This window comes from Oryctolagus cuniculus, chromosome 4 (genome assembly GCF_051225735.1).
Source record: "Oryctolagus cuniculus isolate XC-2025 breed Fujian yellow rabbit chromosome 4, ASM5122573v1, whole genome shotgun sequence".
Lineage (NCBI taxonomy): Eukaryota > Metazoa > Chordata > Mammalia > Lagomorpha > Leporidae > Oryctolagus > Oryctolagus cuniculus.
The window spans coordinates 307,060-330,649 of NC_142870.1; the positions used below are offsets into that span (position 1 = coordinate 307,060).

At 47.4% G+C, this 23,590-nt stretch overlaps 1 protein-coding gene across 12 annotated transcripts in view; it reads right to left on the reverse strand.

Moving 5' to 3' along the window:
* The window catches only part of DIP2A (DIP2 acetate--CoA ligase A), a 112,063-nt gene that overhangs the window by 43,869 nt on the left and 44,604 nt on the right, over positions 1-23,590 (reverse strand). For 5 of the 12 annotated variants that reach the window (XM_051859505.3, XM_051859509.3, XM_051859506.3 and 2 more), the window contains exons 4-8: positions 19,299-19,418; positions 17,268-17,519; positions 11,490-11,618; positions 4,819-4,938; positions 3,103-3,300 (exon numbers count right to left, since the gene is read on the reverse strand). In XM_051859505.3, coding sequence (XP_051715465.1) covers positions 3,103-3,300; positions 4,819-4,938; positions 11,490-11,618; positions 17,268-17,519; positions 19,299-19,418 — 819 coding nt within the window. Of the gene's footprint in view, positions 1-937; positions 1,180-3,102; positions 3,301-4,818; positions 4,939-11,489; positions 11,619-17,267; positions 17,520-19,298; positions 19,419-23,590 lie in introns of those variants that run through there. The other 7 variants (XM_070071724.2, XM_070071723.2, XM_051859511.3 and 4 more) reach the window with 4 other exon arrangements.

Below are 23,590 nucleotides of genomic sequence, written 5' to 3' on the forward strand. Positions count from 1 at the left end.
TGTCTGTGTGGGTGCAATCTGTTGAAATCTTTACTTAGTATATACTAAGTTGATCATCTGTAAATAAAGATAATTAAAAATGAATCTTAGTAAAGAATGGGATAGGAGAGGGAGTAGGAGGTGGGATGGGAGTGGAAGTGGGAGGGTGGGTATGGGGGGAAGAACTGCTATTTTTTTTAAAGATTTTATTTACTTATTTGAGAGGTAGAGTTACAGACAGTGAGAGGGAGAGACAGAAAGGTCTTCCTTCCATTGGTTCACTCCCTAAATAGTTGCAACAGCTGGAGCTGCGCCGATTCAAAGCCAGGAGTTTCTTCTGGGTCTCCCATGCGGGTGCAGGGGCCCAAGCACTTGGGACATCTTCTACTGCTTCCCCAGGCCATAGCAGAGAGCTGGATTGGAAGAATAGCAGCCAGGAATAGGACTGGCGCCCATATGGGATCCCGGCGCTGCAAGCGGAGGATTAACCTACTGCACCACGGTGCTGGCCCCAGAACCGCTATATTCTTAAAGTTGTACCTATAAAATTTATATTTATTAAATCAATGTTTAAAAAAAAAAGAATTTTTGGAGCTGGTGCTGTGGTGTGGTGGGAAATGCTGCCACCTGCAGTGCTGGGATCCCATATGGGCACCAGTTCAAGTCCCAGCTGCTCCACTTCCAATCCAGCTCTCTACTATGGCCTGGGAAAGCAGTTGAAGATGGCCCAAGTCCTTGGGCCCTTGCACCTATGTGGGAGATCTGGAAGAAGCTCCTGGCTCTGGGCTTCTGATCAGCCCAGCTCTAGCTGTTATGGCCATCTGGGGAGTGAACCAGTGAGGAAAGACCTCTCTTTCTCTTTCTGCCTCTGCCTCTCTGTAACACTGCCTTTCAAATAAATAAATAAATAAAATTTTTTTTAAAAAAAGGCACTTTTAGGTCCGGCGCCGTGGCTCACTTGGCTAATCCTCTGCCTGTTGCGCTGGCATCCTGGGTTCTAGTCCCAGTTGGGGCGCTGGATTCTGTCCCGGTTGCTCCTCTTCCAGGAGGAGCTGCACCTGGCTCCTGGCTTCAGATCGGTGCAGCACCGGCTGTAGTGACCATTTGGGAGGTGAACCAACGGAAGGAAGATCTTTTTCTCTGTCTCTCTCTCTCTCTCACTGTCTAACTCTGCCTGTCAAAAAAAAAAAAAAAAAAAAAAAAAAAGCACTTTTGGAAAAGTTAAGGCAAGCTTAAGGAACAATCCCAGAACTGGAGGTTCTCACACACCAAACACTGAGACTCACAGCTCCACTATCTCAGAGAGAGTGAGAGAAAAGACTGGAGCAGCTGTAGGCCACAAGTCTACTTGTCACTTGACAGAGGGCAAAGTGGCACTGCAGTGCCTGGGGGAAAGCCTGTCACTTCAGGAAGTGATACCTAATTACAACTTTTTAAGGAAAGAGACTGACTCCAGCCTCACATCACAATGAAACCTTAGATCCATCACAGTGCCTTAGCAGGAAAGTGAAACCACAAATTTTGTGGAAGAGTGTATAGGAGAATATCTGTGTGACCTTAAGTCTGGCAAAGACTTCCTAACAGGACAAAAACCACAATAAAGATGGGAAAATATATAAACTAGATTACATTAAATTAAGATTTCATTCATCAAAAGCCGCAATGGGAAGTGTTAAACGGCAAGCCACTGAGATAAGACAGCCGCAAAAAATATGACAGGAAGCTTATATCTGAGACACGCAGCAGCAAGAGAACATCAGCAAGCAACCGGAAAAGTTAGTCAAAGGTTTTAATAGTTTATAAAGGAGGATATTCAAATAGCCAATAATCATCTAAATAATATCATCCATAAGGAAATGCAAATTAGAGCCACCTAATTTGAGCACCTACATTGAGCACCCCCTACAAGAAACAGTAAGATGAAACAGGCAGACAGCAAGTGCTGGCGAGGGTGTGACGCAACTGGAACTCTTCACACACTGCTCGTGGGAGTGAACGCTGCTGGACACGGCTGGGGCCTGTGCTGCAGCAGAACTTTGCACTGCTGCCTTCACCTAGCACAACGCAACCCACCCCACAAGACTCACACACAACGTTCACTGTAGCACCACATGGCCCCAAACTGGAAACTGCCCAGACGGCCATCTACTGAAGTATGTTTGAGTTCGTTTTTTTTTTTTTGCCAGGCAGAGTTAGACAGTGAGAGAGAGACAGAGAGAAAGGTCTTTCTTCCATTGGTTCACTCCCCAAATGGCTGCTACAGCCGGTGCTGCACCGATCCAAAGCCAGGAGCCAGGTACTTCCTCCCAGTCTCCCATGCGGGTGAAGTGGCCCATGCACTTGGGCCATCCTCCACTGCACTCCCGGGCCACAGCAGAGAGCTGGACTGGAAGAGGAATAACCGGGACAGAACTGGTGCCCCAACCGGAACCCAACCCGGGGTGCTGGCGCTGCAGACAGAGGAATAGCCTATTGAGCCGCAGCGCCAGCTGTATGTTTAAGTTCTGATATATTTATTCAAGAGAATCCCCACCAATGAGAATATACTACAGCTCCATACAATACCATGATAGGTCTCACATGCTTGGCAAATGAACGCAAAAAGAAAAGAATAGCTTTTATAAAGTATTGTTAACATAAAATTGTAACCCTGGTAAAACTAGCAGTGCAAACAGTCGGGACAATGGCTACCCTCTGAGTGTGGAGGGTGTCAGTGCTGGAGGCGGCATGAGGGGCCTAGACCTGGCCACACTTCTGCTGAGTGCTGTGCACAGGAGCACATTCAGTCTGTAAAACACACCATGCTGTATACGCAAGTATGCATAAGACTTATACTACCCCAAAATATAATATGGAACCTAAAGATGCCATACACAAAATACATTCTACATGATTCCACTTATGCAAAGTTCAAAATAAGATAGAACTTAACTACATTGTTCAGAATGCATTCTCTAAGACTATTCTGCAAATAATCGAAACCAGCCAGGCAGTGGCCTCTGCTGGGAAGAAGGAGCATAACTTAGTTGTGTTGGTTTCTCAATCAAGCTGTGTGTGCGCTGCGTAAGTTACGTAATGCTTCACGGCCAAACAGGAAGTACCGCTGGTTCTGCTGACACTTGCCATAGGTGAGGGTGCAGATGGCCTTCCCCGCCGTATCCAAAGCAGTCAGACAGGGGGCTTTGGGCTGTGTTGTTCCCCAGTGCTGCAGGGCGGCCAGCAGGGATGGGGGCCAAGGAGCGCCCACAGACAGAGGCTCCCCTTTCAGCACCACCATCTGATCCCCCTCAGGCTTGGGCTGATTTGGATCTGGCTGCTGAACTAAAGGAAATAAAAATTTAAAAGTCAACATTTCAAATGCACACATTTTGTTTTTAAGCATTCATATTTTATCATTTTGTTTTTACTATCAACTATAAAAAGCTTACAATAGTTTAATTTCTTACATCAATATCATAGTCACAGACAAATAACCAAAGGAATAGAAGAGATTTGGTTATAGATGATGATGGCTTTGAAATAAAGTTAAAAATGGCCCACCATCCTGTCAATCAAAGATGACCTCATGATGGTTTTCCTACTTTCCCACCCTCTGTATTGCAATGTGGCCCCTCTATTGCCCACAATCCAACCGCAGAGTAGCAGGGTAATGGCCAGGTCCTAGAGACCTGCTTACACAGGATGGGAGTGAGCAGTGCTATCAGCTCAGTCTGGCATCAGGGAGACCACTGCTCTGTTGGAAGAACAAAGTAAATCCTATTTCCAGTGCAATCTAATCAAAATCTGCCCAAGCAATAAGACAGATTGCTTTACGATTCGCGCACACCTCTGAACTCTGAATTTGAAAGGCACTGTCTCATTGTCAAGCACAAACATGATTGAAAAGTCCTGTGTCTTCCTCAGGTCTGGAGGCCACCCCTGGGCTGACCTGCTGCCAGGACACTGCACAAGAGGCAAAGGGCTGTGGGCTGGGCCGCAGGGTACCCCAAACTCTAATAACACACGCACACAAGGGTCCTTGACTTTCTTTCTGTTCCTCTCCCATCTTTCTGCTTCTTGCCAGTTCTCTTTTCAAAAAAATTAATCTAGGGGCCAGCACTGTGACCTAGCAGGTAAAGCCATTGCCTGCAGTGCTGGCATCTTATATGGACAATGGTTCAAGTCCCAGCTGCTCCACTTCCAATTCGGCTCCTGCTAATGAGCCTGGGAAATCAGTGGAAGATGTCCCAAATCCTTGGGCCCATGTACCGACATGGGAGACCTGGAAGAAGCTCCTGGCTCCTGGCTCTGAATTGGCTCAGCTCTGGCCACTGTGGCCATTTGGGGAGTGAACAAGTGGATGGAATATCTCTCTTTCTCTGTCACTCCCTCCTCTCTCTCTGTAACTTTGTTTTTCACATAAAAAAAAATCTTTAAAAATTAATCTATATTCTTTTCTGGATATACATTTCATTCATATGTGAGAGACTAAAACTCTGAAAAGGAGCCAAATTTATGTTAAAAATGTGAATTAATTAATACCATGGAAAGATAAGCATTTCACATTTGAAGTTTAAATTAAAAAAATTTAATAACATGAACCCAATGGAACCTTAGAATTATTTTAATGAAGCCTGAGTCACTGGACTGGATGCCCACAGAAACGCGAAGGCACTTTAGTGTGAGCAACCAGTCTTACCTGGTCACGTGTGCCACTGAATTCTGCACTACACGTGATGATCCTGGTCTATACAGATCAGGACTCCATGCGTTCTCACACAGCAGCAATAACCTCTGTTTGACACTCATGTGCCACCCCATCCACAGCAACATGAAAGCTCAGAGCTGGAGAACTTTTACCTTCCAACAACTCCTCAAAATCATCCACGAAGAACTCCTTCAGTGGAGGGCGCTTTGGCCTTTTCAAGGTGTTTAGAAGCTGCTGGATTTTGGAGGACACTCTGCTATTCACAGGGACACCTGTCACAGGGAGAACAAGGGATGCAGAGGCTGGGTACCAGCTGGAGAACGGGGCACCAAAACTGCCCAGCCAGCCTGTGCTGCTCGAGCACACATTTTTTTAACCCACTGATTCACTTAATAAGCACTTACTGAATGCCTTACAGGAAACAGGATTTCTTTTAAGCTGGCAATTTTCAAAGCAGACCATGGACCTCAGGAGTACCTGGGACCCTTCTAGGAGTTTGTGAGGTGAAGACCACTGGGTGTTAATATCCAGAAGTCATGTGTCTCCTCTCAAGAGGTCTGAAGAGGGCACGTGTTGTGTGTATGTGCATCGTAGCCAACTGACGCAAACCCAAAGGCTTCTATCATGCCAGCCACGAAAATGGCAAAAATGTATGCAAAACAAGCTCAGTGAAATGTTGGTTGTTTTGGAATTTTTTTCATAAGTATGTGCTATTCATGTTAACATGTAATGAGTTTCTGTTTAAGTTAATTAATATATATTTTTAGTTTTAACTTCCAATATGATACACATCAAATTAAACTCTTAGGTGTCTTCAATAATTACTAAGAAACACTGTTTTGGGAGCTGGAAAGTGAGCAAAAAAGATAAAGAGACTGCCCTCACACAGCTCACCATGCACTGGGTGAAAAAACAAACACAGTATACACTTGCCAGTCAGCAGGGGCACCTCACATGGAAAAGGCAGCGGGAGCACCACAGAGCCCAACACTCCTGCAGCTACGGTGGGGAGCCCAGCTGACCACCGCCAGTCCACAAGGGCAGCTGCTGCAGGCTGCACTCTGGAGCACTGGTCTGGGCTGGTTCCACATTTACCTGCCACATCTCGAGCCATCGTTAACCTGGAGCATTTCCACAGCCTTTCCCTGTCCTTCATGGCATTGACATTTTCAAAGAACACAGTTCTTTTCATTGAGTAGAAGAAACTTCCTTTGGAGTTTAAAGTTTTCTCCTTATTTGATTCGTATGCTGCCTTCCTGGCTGAAATGCTGCCAGAACATCACATCCAGAGACAGGCAACACCCACCCACCCCGGGTGTGATGCTGCTTTCATCAGCCAGAGTGCTGTCTGACTTCTCCACTGCATCGCACCTCTCTATGTGTGACTGCACGCAGGACCACGTGAATATTCTGATGTGCACCAAACTTTCCTCTTGCATCCAACAGTCACTGGATCACTCTTGCAGGCAACTTTTTAAATCTTTATGTATTTATATTTTATTTGTAAGGCAAAAATGGCAGAAAGCGACAGAGACAGATCTTCCATCTCCTGGTTCACTCACCAAAGGCCTACAACAGCCATGGATAAGCCAGGGTGCAGCCTGGCTGAACTCAATTCAGTCTCTCACTCGGGTGGCAGGAACCTGAGTACTTGAGCCAGCAGCTGCTGCCTTCCAAGGGTGTGTGCTAGTAGGAAGCTAGACAGAAAGCAGAGGACCTGAGACTTGATACCAGGCAGCCCAATACAGGATGTGGAAGTCTCAGGCGGTGACTTAACTACTGCATCAAGCGCCTGCCCCAGAACCACGGCTGCAGAATGACTTCCCAACTCCAGTGCTCTGTTCAGATTTTCCAGCTGGCACTTGGCACTCATCTGTCTATTGAGTGATTGATCTAACTGGCAAGACTCATAGATCTGCTGTTTCTTTTTTTTTTAGCTGATTATAAACCACTATGGTTCTTAACTATAATCATGCACAAATTGTCCCAATTTAGCCAGTGGGAATCCCTACAAGTTGACTTGAAGATCTGGGGGCATCAAGATAAACACGTGCACGTGGCCCGCCACAGACAGACAAGCGTCTACACCTTGGGCATCGCGGCTCCTCACCAGCACTGCAGGCTGCTCCACGGTACCCTTTCTCATCTTTCCCCAATTACATGTGGATGCCCTTGTTCCAAGCCGCACTAACACCTCTGCTCATCTGCTCAGCCCTACCGTTTTATGCTTATGGTTTCAATATATAGATCATGAATGCATTTGTAAAACGTGATAGATAAACTCAAAGCAGTGTTACTCCTTCTTGCAGTCCTTCAGTCCATGCCCTTCCTCCTGGAAGTAACCAACTTCCTCCCTGTGTTTTCTCCTACAAAGAGTAGATAGAGGAAAGATTTGTTATTTTCCTTTCTTTCCTGCACAAAATGTAATATATTATATATGTTCCTTATTCTTTTAACTTAACAACATCTGAAAAATCACCTCACTGCAGTTCATAAAGCTATTTCTCATTCACTTTGACAGCTGCATAGTATTCCACAGTATAAATGTACTAGTTTATTCAAACAATTTGTGAAGCTTGGATAATTGGCTAGTTGCTAACATACTGCAATTAAAAATAGTGCTGCAATAAATAACTTTGTACACACACACTTATTTTTGGAGGTATATGTTGTCCAAATTGATATAGTTGGGTTCAAAGCTTAAGTGTGCATATAGATTTTATCAATTTTCCTTCCAAAGGCATTGAACTATTTTGTAATCCTCACCAAAATACCTATTTCTCTAATCATAAAAAAAGTTAGACATTATGTTCATAAACTGTCTTTATATCCTTTTATGTATATCTGTTTCTATCTTTGGTCCTTTTTCCCACATCAGAAGCTGGCAAACTTCTCCTTAAAGGGCTGGATGATAAGCAGTCTTGTGAGCTATGTGGTTTCCACAGCAGCTTCTCATCTCTGTTTCTGGCATGAAGGCAGCCACAGACTGAAGGTGAAGAATGGGCAAGGCTATTCTAATAAAACTTTATTTATTTATAAGACTGCCAGACCATGAGCCTAGTTTACTAACCCCTGATCCACACAATTTTCACTGTTTTCCTTCAGATTTTTAAAAGAATTATTAGGGGGTCGGTGCTGTGCCACAGTAAGTTAATCCTCCACCTGCGGTGCCGGCATCCCATATGGGTGCCAGTTCTAGTCCAGGCTGTCCCTCTGCCAATCCAGTTCTCTGCTATGGCCTGGGAAAGCAATGGAAAATGGCCCAAGTCTTTGGGGCCCTGCACCTGCATGGGAGACTTAGAAGAAGCTCTGGTTCCTGGCTTCAGATCGGCGCAGCTCCGGCCGTTGTGGCCATTTGGAGAGTGAACCAGCATATGGAAAACCTATCTCTCTGTTTCTCCCTCTCATTCTCTGTAACTCTATCTCTCAAATAAATAAATAAAACTAAATAAAGAATTATTAGAAATAGACTATCTTTATCCATCGCATATATTGTAAATATTTTTCTCTCAGTTTGTCATATCTTTTGGTTTTCTTTATGGTATTATTTTACTATGCAAAAGACTTGTTATATTTCATGTAGTCAAATTCATCTATGTCTACTTTCACTGCAGGTAGATTATGAGTTAAATTAGAAAGCATTTATTTATCACCAGGTTCAAGAGAAACTCACCCACTGCTCTCTTCTGTTTTTCATTTCTTACATCTAGATGTCTGATCATTTCTAGTTTTTCCTTGTTGATGGTCTAAGAAAATAATCTATTTCTAACTTTTTCCAAAGGTTTCCCAGTCATCCTGTACCACTGCCACACCAAGACAGTGCAATGTTGAGGGCATACTGTGATGAAGTGACAATTCATATCACAAACCCTATAGTCACCACCAAAATAAAAAAGTAGAGACGAATAGAATGAAAAATTAAACCTAAAGAAGGCAGAAAAAGTGGCAAAGGGGGAGTATAGAAATTGACAGACAAGTAAAATAGAAAAAAATAACAGGGTCATAGATCTAAACCCAACAATACTGATAATTACATCAGCTGTACATGGCTCAAACATTCCAATGAAAAGGCAAAAAGGTGCTTAAATAAAAAATCAAGAATGAATAAATGCTAAATGTAAGAAATTATAAAGACACAGAAGGAAAAGAAAAAAGAAAAGGATGAATGGATTTACAGGTAATGCTACTTGTAAAACAGCTGAAGGTGTTCCAATAAGATCACGCAAAGAAGATTCTAGATAGGACTCAGCACCAAGGAAAATGCTGCAATGATAAAGGGGTCAATTCATCAAAACACAAAAATCTTGAATATGTATGCACCTAATAACAGAACTTAAAAACACGTGTAAGGGGGCCAGCGCTGTGGCGTAGCAGGTAAAGCCACCGTCTGCAATGCTGGCATCCCATATGGGCACCAGTTCAAGCCCTAGCTGCTCCACTTACAATCTAGTTCTCTGCTATGGCCTGGGAAAGCAGTGGAAGATGGCCCAAGTCATCTTCCTGGGCTCCTGCACCCACGTGGGAGACTTGGAAGAAGCTCCTGGCTCCTGGCTTTGGATTAGTGTAGCTCTGGCCATTGTGGCTGATTGGAGAATAAACCAGTGGATGGAAGACCTCTCTCTCTGGCTCTACCTCTCGCTGTAACTCTTGTCTTTCAAATAAATAAAATAAATCTTTAAAAAACAATAACAACAACAACAAAACATGTATAGGGGCCAGCACTGTGGCATAGCAGATAAAGCCACTGCCAGCAGTGCCAGCATCCCATATGGGAACCAGTTCGAGTCTCAGCTGCTCCACTTCCAACCCAGCTCTCTGCTATGGCCTGGGAAAGTAATGGAAGATGGCCCAAGTGCTTGGGCCCCTGCACCCATGGGGGAGACCCAGATGAAGTTCCTGGCTCCTGGCTTCGGATAGGCACAGCTCTAGCTGTTGCAGCCATCTGGGGAGTGAACCAGTGGATGGAAGACAACCCCCACGCCCTGCCTCTGCCTCTCTGTAACTCTGCCTTTCAAATAAATAAATAAATCTTAAAAAAAAAAAAAAAAAAAAAAACAGTAAGTAAGTTAGTGATTTTCTGAAGAGTGGGGGAAGGCTGGAAGGCAGAGAGAAGGACTGTTTGGGAACTTGTGACACACAGAGCCGGGTGTTTCCACTATCACACTGATGCTTTCACAGGTGCACAAACACCTTAAAACTTATAAACTAGTATATTTTAAATACATGAAATGTATTATATGTCAATTACACCTTAATTAAGCTCTATTTTTTTTAAATGTAATAAATCAAATTAAAAATTTGACTAGGGACAGATATTGACCAACCAGTTAGGATGCCCATGTTCACATCAGAGTGCCTGGATTCGATTCTCACCTCTCGTGCTTCTCACTCCAGCTCCCTGCTAATGCAGACCCTGATGGCTCAAGTACTTGAGTCTCTGCCACCCACAGGCGAGAGTTCCCAACCTCTGACTTCAGCCTCAGCCAGCCCAACAGATGAAGGCTGTACCTGTCTCCTGTCTTTCTGCCACCCCCACTTGTCTATGACTCAAAAACAAAGTCTACCCAATGTACAGTCTGCTTCATGTTGACTCAGTACTCCTTTGCACCTGAACAAGGAGATCAAAGACTTTACATTCTGCTTCGGAGTACTGAAATAAACGAATAAGGTCCCAGATTTCAGATCCTGAATTTTCTGTGAATTAAAATGATAATTTCAGGGGTGGGTGTTTGGCACAAGAGTTAGAATGGGGGCCGGTGCTGTGGCATAGCGGGTGAGCCCGCTGCCTGCAATGCCAGCATCCCATGTGGGCGCCAGTTCGAGTCCCGGCTGCTCCTCTTCTGATCCAGCTCTCTGCTATGGCCTGGGAAAGCAGTGGAAGATGGCCCAGGTCCCTGGGCCTCTGCACCCATGTGGGAAGACCCAGAGGAAGCTCCTGGCTCCTGGCTTTGGATCAGCGCAGCTCCGGCTGTTGCGGCCATCTGGGGAGTAAACTAGTGGATGGAAGACCTCTCTCTCGCTGCTTCTCCTCCTCTCTCTGCCTAACTCTGACTTTCAAATAAATACATAAATCTGCTTGGTATACCACATCCCATGTCAGCATCTAATTTCAAGTCCTGGGTCCACTTCCAATTCCAGCTTCCTGCTGATGTGCACCCTGGCAGGCAGCAGGTGATGGCTCAAGTACTTGGGTCTCTGTCATCCACATGGGATAACTGGATGGAGTTCTAGGCTCCTGGCTTTGGCCTGGCCCAGCCCTGGCTGTTGCAAGCATTTGGTCAGTGAACCAGTAGATGGAAGATCTTTCTGCCTTTCAAATAAAATGAAAATAAGTTTTTAAAGATACTTTGAGAAAAAAATGACATGATTTTTATAAAAGAGACAGGGAATTATTTCAAAAAGAAATGGCATAGAAAAGCACATTATGAAAATCACACTGACATCTCTGAAGTTGCACATTAGGAAGGAAGCTCTTCTATCCACTGCCCAGGCCACGGGGATGGAGAAGTTAAGGCAATGTTCTCTGACGTGTGTGTGGCTTGCTCACACCGCAGTCTGCTCTGCCTGCCCCACTGATCCAAACACAGAAACCTCCATGGCTTCTCAATTCCCTGCACTGTAGAGTCAAAGTCCTCTGGTGTCCAATCTAAATTGGGGATTTTTCTATCCCTGAATCTTATTCCCAATATCCCAATTCCAAAGATATCTCCCATAATTCTCCACAGAAGCTTTCTGTGGTATTCACTGTGCACTCTGGTTTCTGTTGATCCGTACGGGTCACAAGTGAGCTTGGGTTTGCTCTGAGTTTCAGTGGAGAGCTCACCATCTGCTGTCTCCAGGACGCTCGTGCTGTACCCCCGCGGAGTGCCTCTCACAGAAGCCACTTGTGGACGCTCATAGTGCACATGCTGCACGAGGCCTGTGGTGACATCAGGAGGGGCAGACTGCAGATCTGTGTGGGGAAAAAGCACACCCAAATGAAAGGGACCATTAATTCAAATGAGTATTATATCACTATTCTAACCCACTGGTCTGAAGTTTCAGCAGCTGAACCCTGTATAGGGAGAGTGTGGTACCTTCTCATTCATTTTGTTTTCCTGGCTGACCATAGGCAGGACCCTGTGAACTCCCAGACATGGTATGCAAAAGTCTGTGTGCATGTGGGTGGCTCGATTCACAAATGAATCTAGGGCCAGGCCTTCAGCTATCATACAGAGACAGGGATGGAGCAAAGAAACTGGTATCACATCAGCCCAACAAGACTAGAGGTAAAAACTCCCCCTCAAAGAAGTACAAACAAATCTGAAATCAGTTACCACTGGAACATGCTTGTTCCATATTCTATAAACAATCTCCAATACCCCAAAAGTATACTGGACATCATGAAGATACTGCCTTTGCAGGTCCTGAAGAATAAAACTACAAAAATTAAACTTCCTCTAATGCCAGTCATAAAAACCGACAACACTAGGCAATCACCAGCCAGTTCTCAAGGTAATGTGTCAATGCTACCTTTAAAGACTGATGACATTAGACGCAGCGAATGTCTGAAGGCCACTGCTTCTGTTGCCTGAATATCTCTGTGTCTCTCAGCACAGTACAGTCTGTAGGCTGCTGGAGGCACTGTCACTGCAGATGGTTCTGCCTGACTGTCAGACACTGTGCTATCACTACACTGAGCACACAGACTGAGAGACAGTGTTAGTCTGTGCACCAAGGGGAAACTGGTCAGTGAGTATTTTAATCAATGTGGCTGCCATCTCACTATGGTACTCTAACTCCCTAAGTATCTAAATTCTGGTCATCTACAATTCCATTAATCCAGATACAATGCAAAATAAGAGTTTTTTTAGATATGTAGAAAGTTGAAATAGTATGGCAGCAAAGCACACGCTATTTAATGCACAGAATTATCACAACCCAGGAACAAACCTAACGTTGATCAAATTAGCAGTTGTGGTTTTTTGAAAAGAAGAATTACAGAGAAAAGAGGGGAAACAGAGAGAGACAGACAGACAATCTTCCATTTGCTGGTTCATTCCCCAAATGGCTGCAATAGCCGGAGTTGGGCCATGCCAAAGCCAAGAGCCAGGAGCCAGGAGCTTCTTCTAGGTCTCTCAGGCGGATGCAGGGGACCAAGCACTTGGGCCATCTTCTACTGCTTTCCCAGGCCACAGCAGAGAGCTGGACTGGAATAGGGGATGCTGGCACTGCTACTGACTTTTGATTCACTTTCTTGCTAAGGCACCTGGGAAGCAGCAGATTATGGCCCAAGTGCCTAAGTCCATGCTACCTACGTGGGAGAACCAGATGGAGTTGTTGGCTCTTGGCTTCAGCCTGGCCCAACCCTGGCTATTGTGGCCACTTGGGGAGTGAACCAGTGAATAGAAGATCTTTATCTCTCCTTCTCCTGCACCCCCTTTGTCACATGACTTTCAAATAAGTACATAAATAAAATCTTTACTTAAAATAAAGATCAGGAGCCAGCGCTGTGGCACAGCAGTTTAACCTGCAGCCTGCAGTGATTCCATATGAGGGGCAGTTCAAGTTCAGCTGCTCCACTTCTGATCCAGCTCCCTGGGAAGCAGTAGGGAGGGGCTCAAATGCCCCTGCACCCACATGGGAGACCCAGAAGAAGCTTCTGGCTTCAGCCTGGACCAGCCCTGGTCATTGTAGCCATTTATGGAGTGAACTAGTGGATGGAGGATTTCTGTCTCTCCTTGTCTCTCTCTGTAACTCTCCTTTTCAAATAAACCAATCTTGAAAAAAGAAAAAAAAAATGATTATCACAGTCACTCATGCAGGAGTCAGGAGCTGCCACCCCCAATGCAGTAATAGGCATAGGCCATGTACGTCTACAACCAGGGTCTCCACAGAGAGTGAAAAACACACTGGAGCCAAGTGCTTTGTTAGAGGACACTCCACACCACTGAGAAGCTAAGAATTTGGTTAAACGCTGTGAACTGTGGCTAATTTCTCACACTAAATATGCTTTTTTCTCCAACCCACCAGGATACATCATGCAGAAAGCTCAGCAGAGGCTTCAACTCAAACTGCAAGCACTCTGCTTTCCTAGGAAAGCGCCACAGGAAGCAGAAAGAAGGTAACGGAACATTCGAAGCCCACTCTTTTCCTCACCCTGGTGCTAACTACATTCCTACAGAGTTAACACCACCAGGATGCACAGAGAAGGAAAATAACACAGCAAAAGCAACTTCCCAGCTACTGACTGTGAACCTCCTGGAGGAGAGGTGGGCAGCGACACCACCATCACGAGGACACCCAGGAAAGCTGCCTGAGACCGTGGAGGCGGCTGCTTCCCAAGGGGACACTTTCTTGTGGAGAATGCTGCCTCCCACTACTCTAAAGGCCTTGACGGCTCCTCTGTGAGCTGGAAGCCTGGTGTGAGTGCTCCGTGAGGCACCTCATGTTCTCACCTAAGACTCACACTGTCAATGGAAAGACACAGTCAACTGAAAAATGCTGACTGTGTGGACTGACTCCAACAAACCAAAAAGGAAAAGCAACAGTGGCATGCCACACAGAAGATGCCAAGACAGACGCTGAGGGCCTTCTAAAACACCTAACCCATCTCAATCCAGCCAAACATCTGAGATTTTACAGGAAAGCAGCTCAGCACACGAGCCCAACCCCTGCCTGGCATGGCCATGGGAATCCCCCCAAACACTGCTCTGCCCTGGGTACACTGAAACATTCACCCAGTTCCAGGGGAAAACAAGTGTAAGAAAATGCACAGGATTCAAGAAAATGGATGCCAATCCTGGCTTCCCCACTCTATGTAGCTGTGTGATCTCAGGCAAGTTAAAATCGCCCATCTTTCTCCTTCCGTCCTCATGGCAGGTGTGGTGGTGCAGCAGGTGGCCCACATGCCTTTTGGGAGTTCTGGCTGTTCTACTTTGAATCCAGCTCCCTGCTAACACAGCTGGAAGGCAGCAGGTGATGGCTCAAGTGTTTGGGTCCTTGTTCTCCTGTAGAAGACCCAGACTGAGTTTGGGCTCCTGGCTTTAACTGTTGTGGACCTTTGGGGAGTGAACCAGTGGGCGGAAGGCCCACCCCATCCCACACCCCATCACTCTGCCTTTCATGTAGATCAGAAGTGGAGAAACTTTTTTTCTGCCAAGAGCCAAATGCATATTTATAACATTATTCACGGGTCATACAAATTTATCATCTTAAAAATCAGCCTTCTGACCTGGCTGAAAAGCCCATGAGAGCATTTCAGGCATGGAAAGCCAAGACACTGTGGCAAAAATGAGCTACATGAAGGATCTCTGTGAGAGAGAACCCAGTGGAAAGAAGGGGCCATCAAAGGAAGTACCTTTCTCTGAAGGGAGGAGAGAACTTCCACTTTGATTATGGCCCTGTCTAAATACAGACAGAGTCTGTGGACTTGAAAGGCTTCCATAGCCTTGGCAGCTCATGACAAGAGCCTCGGGTGATCACTGACATCATAAATAAGAGTGTCGGCCGGCGCCGCGGCTCACTAGACTAATCCTCCACCTGTGGCACCGGCACCCCAGGTTCTAGTCCCAGTAAGGGCACCGGATTCTGTCCTGGTTGCTCCTCTTCAGTCCAGCTCTCTGCTGTGGCCCGGGAAGGCATGGAGGATGGCCCAGGTCCTTGGGCCCTGCACCCACATGGGAGACCAGGAGGAGGCACCTGGCTCCTGGCTTTGGATCGGCGCAGCATACTGGCCACAATGCGCCGGCCGTAGCGGCTGCTTGGGAGGGTAAACCAACGGAAAAAGGAAGAGCTTTCTCTCTGTCTCTCTCTCTCTCACTGTCTAACTCTGCCTGTCAAAAAAAAAAAATTAAAAATAAATAAGAGTGTCAGTTATTAAATCAACAACAGGAGTCACTGTTCACTTGCTCCCCATGAGTTGTACTATGAGAATTCACTGTAAAACCTGTTCTCAAACAGTTCTTTATACTTTGTGTGTGTGGAGGGATGCAAATTGTTGAAATCTTAGTATAGAGCCGGTCTTCTGTATATAAAGATAATTAAAAAAGAATCTTAATGCAGAATGGGATGGGAGAGGGAATAGGAGGTGTGATGGGAGTGCGGGTGGGAGGGTCGGTATGGGGGGAAGAACCACTATATTCCTAAAGTTGTACCTATGAAATTTGTATTCATTAAATAAAAGCTTTCTAAAAAAATAGCCTTCTGTAGATTTATTGAATTTTGAGTTCTGCCTGTAGCTGCCTGGGCAGGGCCAGACCAAGTGATTTCACAGGTCTTATGTGCCTGTGGGCTGGATGTTCCCCACTCCTGCAGGAGAAGAAACTATTCAAATACGCATTTTAAAAGAAAAAAGAAAAAGGAGGGGACATTGTTGACTGTATCTTCATGTGCCAGTGTGAGAGGTCTGTGGGCTTCATTGCTAGCTACACACAGCTAACCATGTTACTGTTCCTGTTTAAAAGTAAGGATTCATTTGCAGTAACATGGATGGAACTGGAGGACATCATGTTGAATGAAATAAGCCAGACACAGAAAAACAAATACCGCATGTTCTCCCTTATATGTGGGAGGTAACGTTAAAGACACACACACACACAAATAAAAACCTCAATCTGAACACAGGATGGTAATTACTAGAAGCTGGGAGGGGTGAGAAGGACAAGAAGAATTTGGATTTAAAGAAACAGGGGAAGTTGGGTGTGGTAGTAGTAGCACTACCTAACAATTTTTGTTTTGTGAATTTATAGTAATAATAATAATAATTTTCAAAATAGGGTTTCACATAATGAAACATGGTACTTTTTTCCTTCTAAAATTAACGATTCAAATGATTCCACAATTTGGAGAAGACCCAAGTATCTCTGCTAAGCTTTAGTTAACAACTTGTTTTTAGAGTGGGGGTTCACCGCCTCTAGAGAAAGAGAGGTCAGTACAGCCATGGCCCCAACCTCTGCCTCAAGACCCTCGCAGAGTGGGGACAACCAACAGCCCTGCAGGCAAACCAAAAGGCCAAGAGGAAAGACAGGGCAGCAGAGGAGCGGCCAGGCCGGGGGCGACGGTCACGATCACCAAGTGGTAGGTGTGCTCACCACTCACCCTGTGCCTGCTCCCTGTGGCTACACGCTCAGCACACCCGGCAGAAACATCACACACCCTTCTGTGTGCCATGAAGGCCACAAGCCACGAGGGTCCAGCACTGCCAAATCACAGAAGCATCAAGAACCATTTTTGTTACCAAAAAGACGTTTCCCAGATAAGAGGTGGTTCTTGGTGGGGAAAAGTTCGGCGATTAGGCCATACTGTTCAAAAGGTTGTGCAGGATTTAACCTGGACAACACACTAACCAACGAGCACCCCAATTTCTTTCAAGTACAATTGTTAACAGCTCAAAACCAGCTGATATCTCAGGCAGATGAGCTGCCCTCTGATGTCCGGTGCAGGACCTGGTCACTCACAGGGCCCTGGCTTGCAGGTCTGTTTGCAGGGAGGCACCGCGGTGCGGGGCCTCTCCACCTGTCTCCCACAGGGAAGCAGCCCTGCATCAGGGCACAGCCCCTCGGTCCCAGGCACTCCTGACCCTGCCCTGCTGGCGTGGGGACCTCAGCAGCTCATTACTGACCTATGTGGGTGTGGGCCACCAGGCCTGCGAGCGCGGTGGCGGCAGCAGCCCCTGGCGTGGCAGCAGTGCTGGGAGCAGCGGCAGGTCTCGCTCCCACGTGAGATGAGGTGGAGGATGCGGAGGATGAGGTGGACGAGCCCTGAATGACCCGGTCGAGCCAGGGCTCGACGCTGGGATGGCTCTGGAGCGGAGTGGAGGCAAGTCGCCCGGGTCGCCGTAAAGAGCCCTCATCTTCTGAGGCAGATGACGTGTCTGTGGTTAAAATAACGATGACAGGCATGATGTTGGGATGGGTCAGGACAGGGTCTCACACTGACTCAGGGCTGCCTAGTCCTGCACAACATGCTCTGGCCACCTGGCCCAACACTGCCCAAGTAGCCATGCACCACTGTGAAGGCCATCCTCAGTGGGCAGGGGCATGCAAAGAGCCCTGCTGTGGGGCAAACGGCTCCATGAGCCCTGACTCCCAGAGAGGATCTGGCCACCAGGAACCACACATCAGAAGTGAAAACCACCTGTCGTCTCCTGCTCGGCCTTGCTACGTACCTCAGTGGGGTCCCCCAAAGCAAGACACCTTGCCAGTGTTCCCAGTGTATGTCCACACAGAGCCCAGACACATCCACAGGAGCTCGCTGTCCGGGCCTGCACATCAGAAGGCAGGCCAGTCCCCGTGTCCTGGTCTGTGCGTGAGCCCCAACAGCACTGTGGTGCTGAGGTGGGCTGTGGCTCTGCCCACACATGTCCTCACAGGGAAATCACGTGAAGCAGCTCTAGAAAAAACTCCTTCCCCAAGACAACTACTTCAGTCAATAAAAATATCCGTGAAGTAAGGTTCCACCAGGTCAGCATGACTGTGTCTTATATGAGTTTTAAAATTATTAAAAAATTCTTCCACAACTGGATAGTGCCTGTAGTCACATGTATTTAGTAGAAACAGTAATCTGATAATCATTTGTAAGATTTTCAACAGCTTCAAGAGAACTGTTACCCAAAGACTAAAATAACCTGTGGCTCTGGTGCACTTGTTTTTACTATGCAGTTAACACCAAGGGCATCACAACAAAAATGACTGTCACTACTTTTGTTACTTCAACAACATGATGTCAAACAGTACAAGTTCATGGATATGGAGTCACAAGACACCATCAACAGCTGGCCACAGTTTAACGGAAGCACAGAATACATTCTTGTTTAAAAGTTTTCATTTCTAATAGCAACAAAAATAACATAAAATAAACCTAAAAGGTCTCCAAATAGTTTTATACCATCCCATTTAAATCCTGAGAACAACATATTAAATAGATAGTACAGTGAGAACAACGAGGGAGGACACTGTGGAGCAGCTGGGTAAGCTGCTGCCTGGGACACTGGCATTCCATATCAGAGTGCCCGTTCAAGTCCCGGCTACTCCACTTCCAATCCAGCTCCCTGGGAAGCAGAAGATAATGGTTCAACACTTGAGTTCCTGCCACCCAAGTGGGAGATCCAGATGGAGTTCCTGGCTCTTACCATTAGCCTGGCCCAGCCCCAGCTCTTAAGGCTTTTTGAGGAGTGAGCAAGAGGACAGAAATCTCTCTCCTTTTCTATCTTTCAAATAAAATAAATCTTAAAAAAATACACTTCTAAGTATCTCATGGATCAAAGGAGAGCTAGCAAGAAGTCTATACACATACACAAACATATACATACACACATACATATGTGTGTGTGTATGTATAAAATAAAGATACAAATAATTTAGAAATTTCTAATTCAGGAAGCACTGACATTCCATTAAGCATCTTAGGTTCCACTCTTTACCAAATGATATAATAGCATCTTAGTAAAAATAAAATAAAATATACACAGAAAGTCCAGTAGCAAGCAAGTATCCACAGATTTGTAGGTTAGGAATACTCTTATAGGTATATTTTTAATTTCGGGTTTTCTAGCCCTGTTACAGGCCAAGTTATTCCAGCTCTGTAGGAAATGATTTGGTGACAGGAGGCCTGTGATGTCTCACAGGAGCCATCCTGCCACATCTCTTGGTACCTGGAGGGGTGTAGGCTCCCACCGACGAGTGAGCAAGAACGGAGCGTCTCTTTGAGGGCATAGGCATTTTCCTCTCTTTGTATTTGGCCAGAGCTGCCTGCACAGCCTCAGTGTGGACATCTGCATGGAAACAACAGTAGTGAAAATGCTTTTCTAAAACAGGTTAGAAAACAACATTCCTGTTTTTGTTTGTTTTCATTGAATATAAAAAGAATTAAAGCTCTGCCTACCTGTCTTGTCTTTGTCTTGAATTTTTCTAAAGATTTCTCTGTTCACAGATCTGACTATGGAACCATGTAAATATTTCATTATGCATTAAAACTAGATAAAAGGAAACCCCTGAAATTTAAAATACAGTGAAACAAATGAGCCTAAATGTGTCTCTGGTTGTCTGCTTAAAACACTGCAGTCACTGCTCAGCCAGAACTGCCAGCAGAATGGGAGTTCCATTACTGCACTGTCGATGGCACCAGGGCACCACTGCTCTGGGATTCAGTGGGTCTCCGAGACAGAGCAAAAAAACGCACTGGAATCCAAGCCCATGAGCTCTGGGAGCATGGGCACACCTGAGACAGACAGAGGTGGCACAAATGCAGACAAAACAAGTAGGCAAACCCTGCAGTACTACCAGCAAACGAGGTAAGGTGCCCTGCCTCAGTCTGCCTGTGCTCTCATCACACCCTGCCTCAGTCTGCCTGTGCTCTCATCACACCCTGCCTCAGTCTGCCTGTGCTCTCATCACACCCTGCCTCAGTCTGCCTGTGCTCTCATCACACCCTGCCTCAGTCTGCCTGTGCTCTCATCACACACCCTGCCTCAGTCTGCCTGTGCTGTCATCACTCACCTGCCTCAGTCTGCCTATGCTCTCATCACACCCTGCCTCAGTCTGCCTGTGCTCTCATCACTCACCTGCCTCAGTCTGCCTATGCTCTCATCACACCCTGCCTCAGTCTGCCTGTGCTCTCATCACATACACTGCCTCAGTCTGCCTGTGCTCTCATCACACCCTGCCTCAGTCTGCCTGTGCTCTCATCACACCCTGCCTCAGTCTGCCTGTGCAGTCATCACACACCCTGCCTCAGTCTGCCTGTGCTCTCATCACACACCCTGCCTCAGTCTGCCTGTGCTGTCATCACTCACCTGCCTCAGTCTGCCTGTGCTCTCATCACACACCCTGCCTCAGTCTGCCTGTTCTCTGATCACACCCTACCTCAGTCTGCCTGTGCTCATCACACACCCTGTCTCAGTCTGCCTGTGCTTTCATTACACACCCTGCCTCAGTCTGCCTGTGCTTTCATCACACACCCTGTCTCACTCTGCCTGTGCTCTCATCACGCACCTGCCTCAGTCTGCCTGTGCTCTCATCACACACCCTGTCTCAGTCTGCCTGTGCTCTCATCACACACCTGCCTCAGTCTGCCTGTGCTGTCATCACTTACCCTGCCTCAGTCTGCCTGTGCTCTCATCACACACCTGCCTGTCTGCCTGTGCTCTCATCACATACCCTGCCTCAGTCTGCCTGTGCTCTCATCACACACACTGTCTTACTCTGCCTGTGCTCTCATCACGCACACTGTCTCACTCTGCCTGTGCTCTCATCACACACCCTGCCTCAGTCTGCCTGTGCTGTCATCACACCCTGCCTCAGTCTGCCTGTGCTGTCATCACACCCTGCCTCAGTCTGCCTGTGCTCTCATCACACCCTGCCTCAGTCTGCCTGTGCTCTCATCACACCTGCCTCAGTCTGCCTGTGCTCTCATCACACCCTGCCTCAGTCTGCCTGTGCTGTCATCACTCACCTGCCTCAGTCTGCCTGTGCTCTCATCACACACCAACCTCAGTCTGCCTGTTCTCTGATCACACCCTACCTCAGTCTGCCTGTGCTCATCACATACCCTGTCTCAGTCTGCCTGTGCTGTCATTACACACCCTGCCTCAGTCTGCCTGTGCAGTCATCACACACCTGCCTCAGTCTGCCTGTGCTCTCATCACACACCCTATCTCACTCTGCCTGTGCTCTCATCACATACCCTGCCTCAGTCTGCCTGTGCTCTCATCACACACACTGTCTTACTCTGCCTGTGCTCTCATCACGCACACTGTCTCACTCTGCCTGTGCTCTCATCACACACCCTGCCTCAGTCTGCCTGTGCTCTCATCACACACCAACCTCAGTCTGCCTGTTCTCTGATCACACCCTACCTCAGTCTGCCTGTGCTCATCACACACCCTGTCTCAGTCTGCCTGTGCAGTCATCACACACCTGCCTCAGTCTGCCTGTGCTCTCATCACACACCCTATCTCACTCTGCCTGTGCTCTCATCACATACCCTGCCTCAGTCTGCCTGTGCTCTCATCACACACACTGTCTTACTCTGCCTGTGCTCTCATCACGCACACTGTCTCACTCTGCCTGTGCTCTCATCACACACCTGCCTCAGTCTGCCTGTGCTCTCATCACATACCTGCCTCAGTCTGCTTGTGCTCTCATCACACACTTGTCTCAGTCTGCCTGTGCTCTCATAACACACCCTGTCTCACTCTGCATGTGCTGTCATCACACACCCTGCCTCAGTCTGCCTGTGCTCTCATCATACACCCTGTCTCACTCTGCCTGTGCTCTCATCACACCCTGCCTCAGTCTGCCTGTTCTCTGATCACACACCTGCCTCAGTCTGCCTGTGCTCTCATCACACACCCTGTCTCACTCTGCCTGTGCTCTCATCACATACCTGCCTCAGTCTGCCTGTACTCTGATCACACACCTGCCTCAGTCTGCCTGTGCTCGCATCACACACCCTGCCTCAGTCTGCCTGTGCTCTCATCACACCCTGCCTCAGTCTGCCTGTGCTCTCATCACACCCTGCCTCAGTCTGCCTGTGCTGTCATCACACCCTGCCTCAGTCTGCCTGTGCTCTCATCACACCTGCCTCAGTCTGCCTGTGCTCTCATCACACACCCTGCCTCAGTCTGCCTGTGCTGTCATCACACCCTGCCTCAATCTGCCTGTGCTCTCATCACACCCTGCCTCAGTCTGCCTGTGCTCTCATCACACCTGCCTCAGTCTTCCTGTGCTCTCATCACACCCTGCCTCAGTCTGCCTGTGCTGTCATCACTCACCTGCCTCAGTCTGCCTGTGCTCTCATCACACACCAACCTCAGTCTGCCTGTTCTCTGATCACACCCTACCTCAGTCTGCCTGTGCTCATCACATACCCTGTCTCAGTCTGCCTGTGCTGTCATTACACACCCTGCCTCAGTCTGCCTGTGCAGTCATCACACACCTGCCTCAGTCTGCCTGTGCTCTCATCACACACCCTATCTCACTCTGCCTGTGCTCTCATCACATACCCTGCCTCAGTCTGCCTGTGCTCTCATCACACACACTGTCTTACTCTGCCTGTGCTCTCATCACGCACACTGTCTCACTCTGCCTGTGCTCTCATCACACACCCTGCCTCAGTCTGCCTGTGCTCTCATCACACACCAACCTCAGTCTGCCTGTTCTCTGATCACACCCTACCTCAGTCTGCCTGTGCTCATCACACACCCTGTCTCAGTCTGCCTGTGCTGTCATTACACACCCTGCCTCAGTCTGCCTGTGCAGTCATCACACACCTGCCTCAGTCTGCCTGTGCTCTCATCACACACCCTATCTCACTCTGCCTGTGCTCTCATCACATACCCTGCCTCAGTCTGCCTGTGCTCTCATCACACACACTGTCTTACTCTGCCTGTGCTCTCATCACGCACACTGTCTCACTCTGCCTGTGCTCTCATCACACACCTGCCTCAGTCTGCCTGTGCTCTCATCACATACCTGCCTCAGTCTGCTTGTGCTCTCATCACACACTTGTCTCAGTCTGCCTGTGCTCTCATAACACACCCTGTCTCACTCTGCATGTGCTGTCATCACACACCCTGCCTCAGTCTGCCTGTGCTCTCATCACACACCCTGTCTCACTCTGCCTGTGCTCTCATCACACCCTGCCTCAGTCTGCCTGTTCTCTGATCACACACCTGCCTCAGTCTGCCTGTGCTCTCATCACACACCCTGTCTCACTCTGCCTGTGCTCTCATCACATACCTGCCTCAGTCTGCCTGTACTCTGATCACACACCTGCCTCAGTCTGCCTGTGCTGTCATTACACACCCTGCCTCAGTCTGCCTGTGCTCTCATCACGCACCTGCCTCAGTCTGCCTGTGCTCTCATCACACACCCTGCCTCAGTCTGCTTGTGCTCTCATCACACACCCTGCCTCAGTCTGCCTGTGCTCTCATCACACACCCTG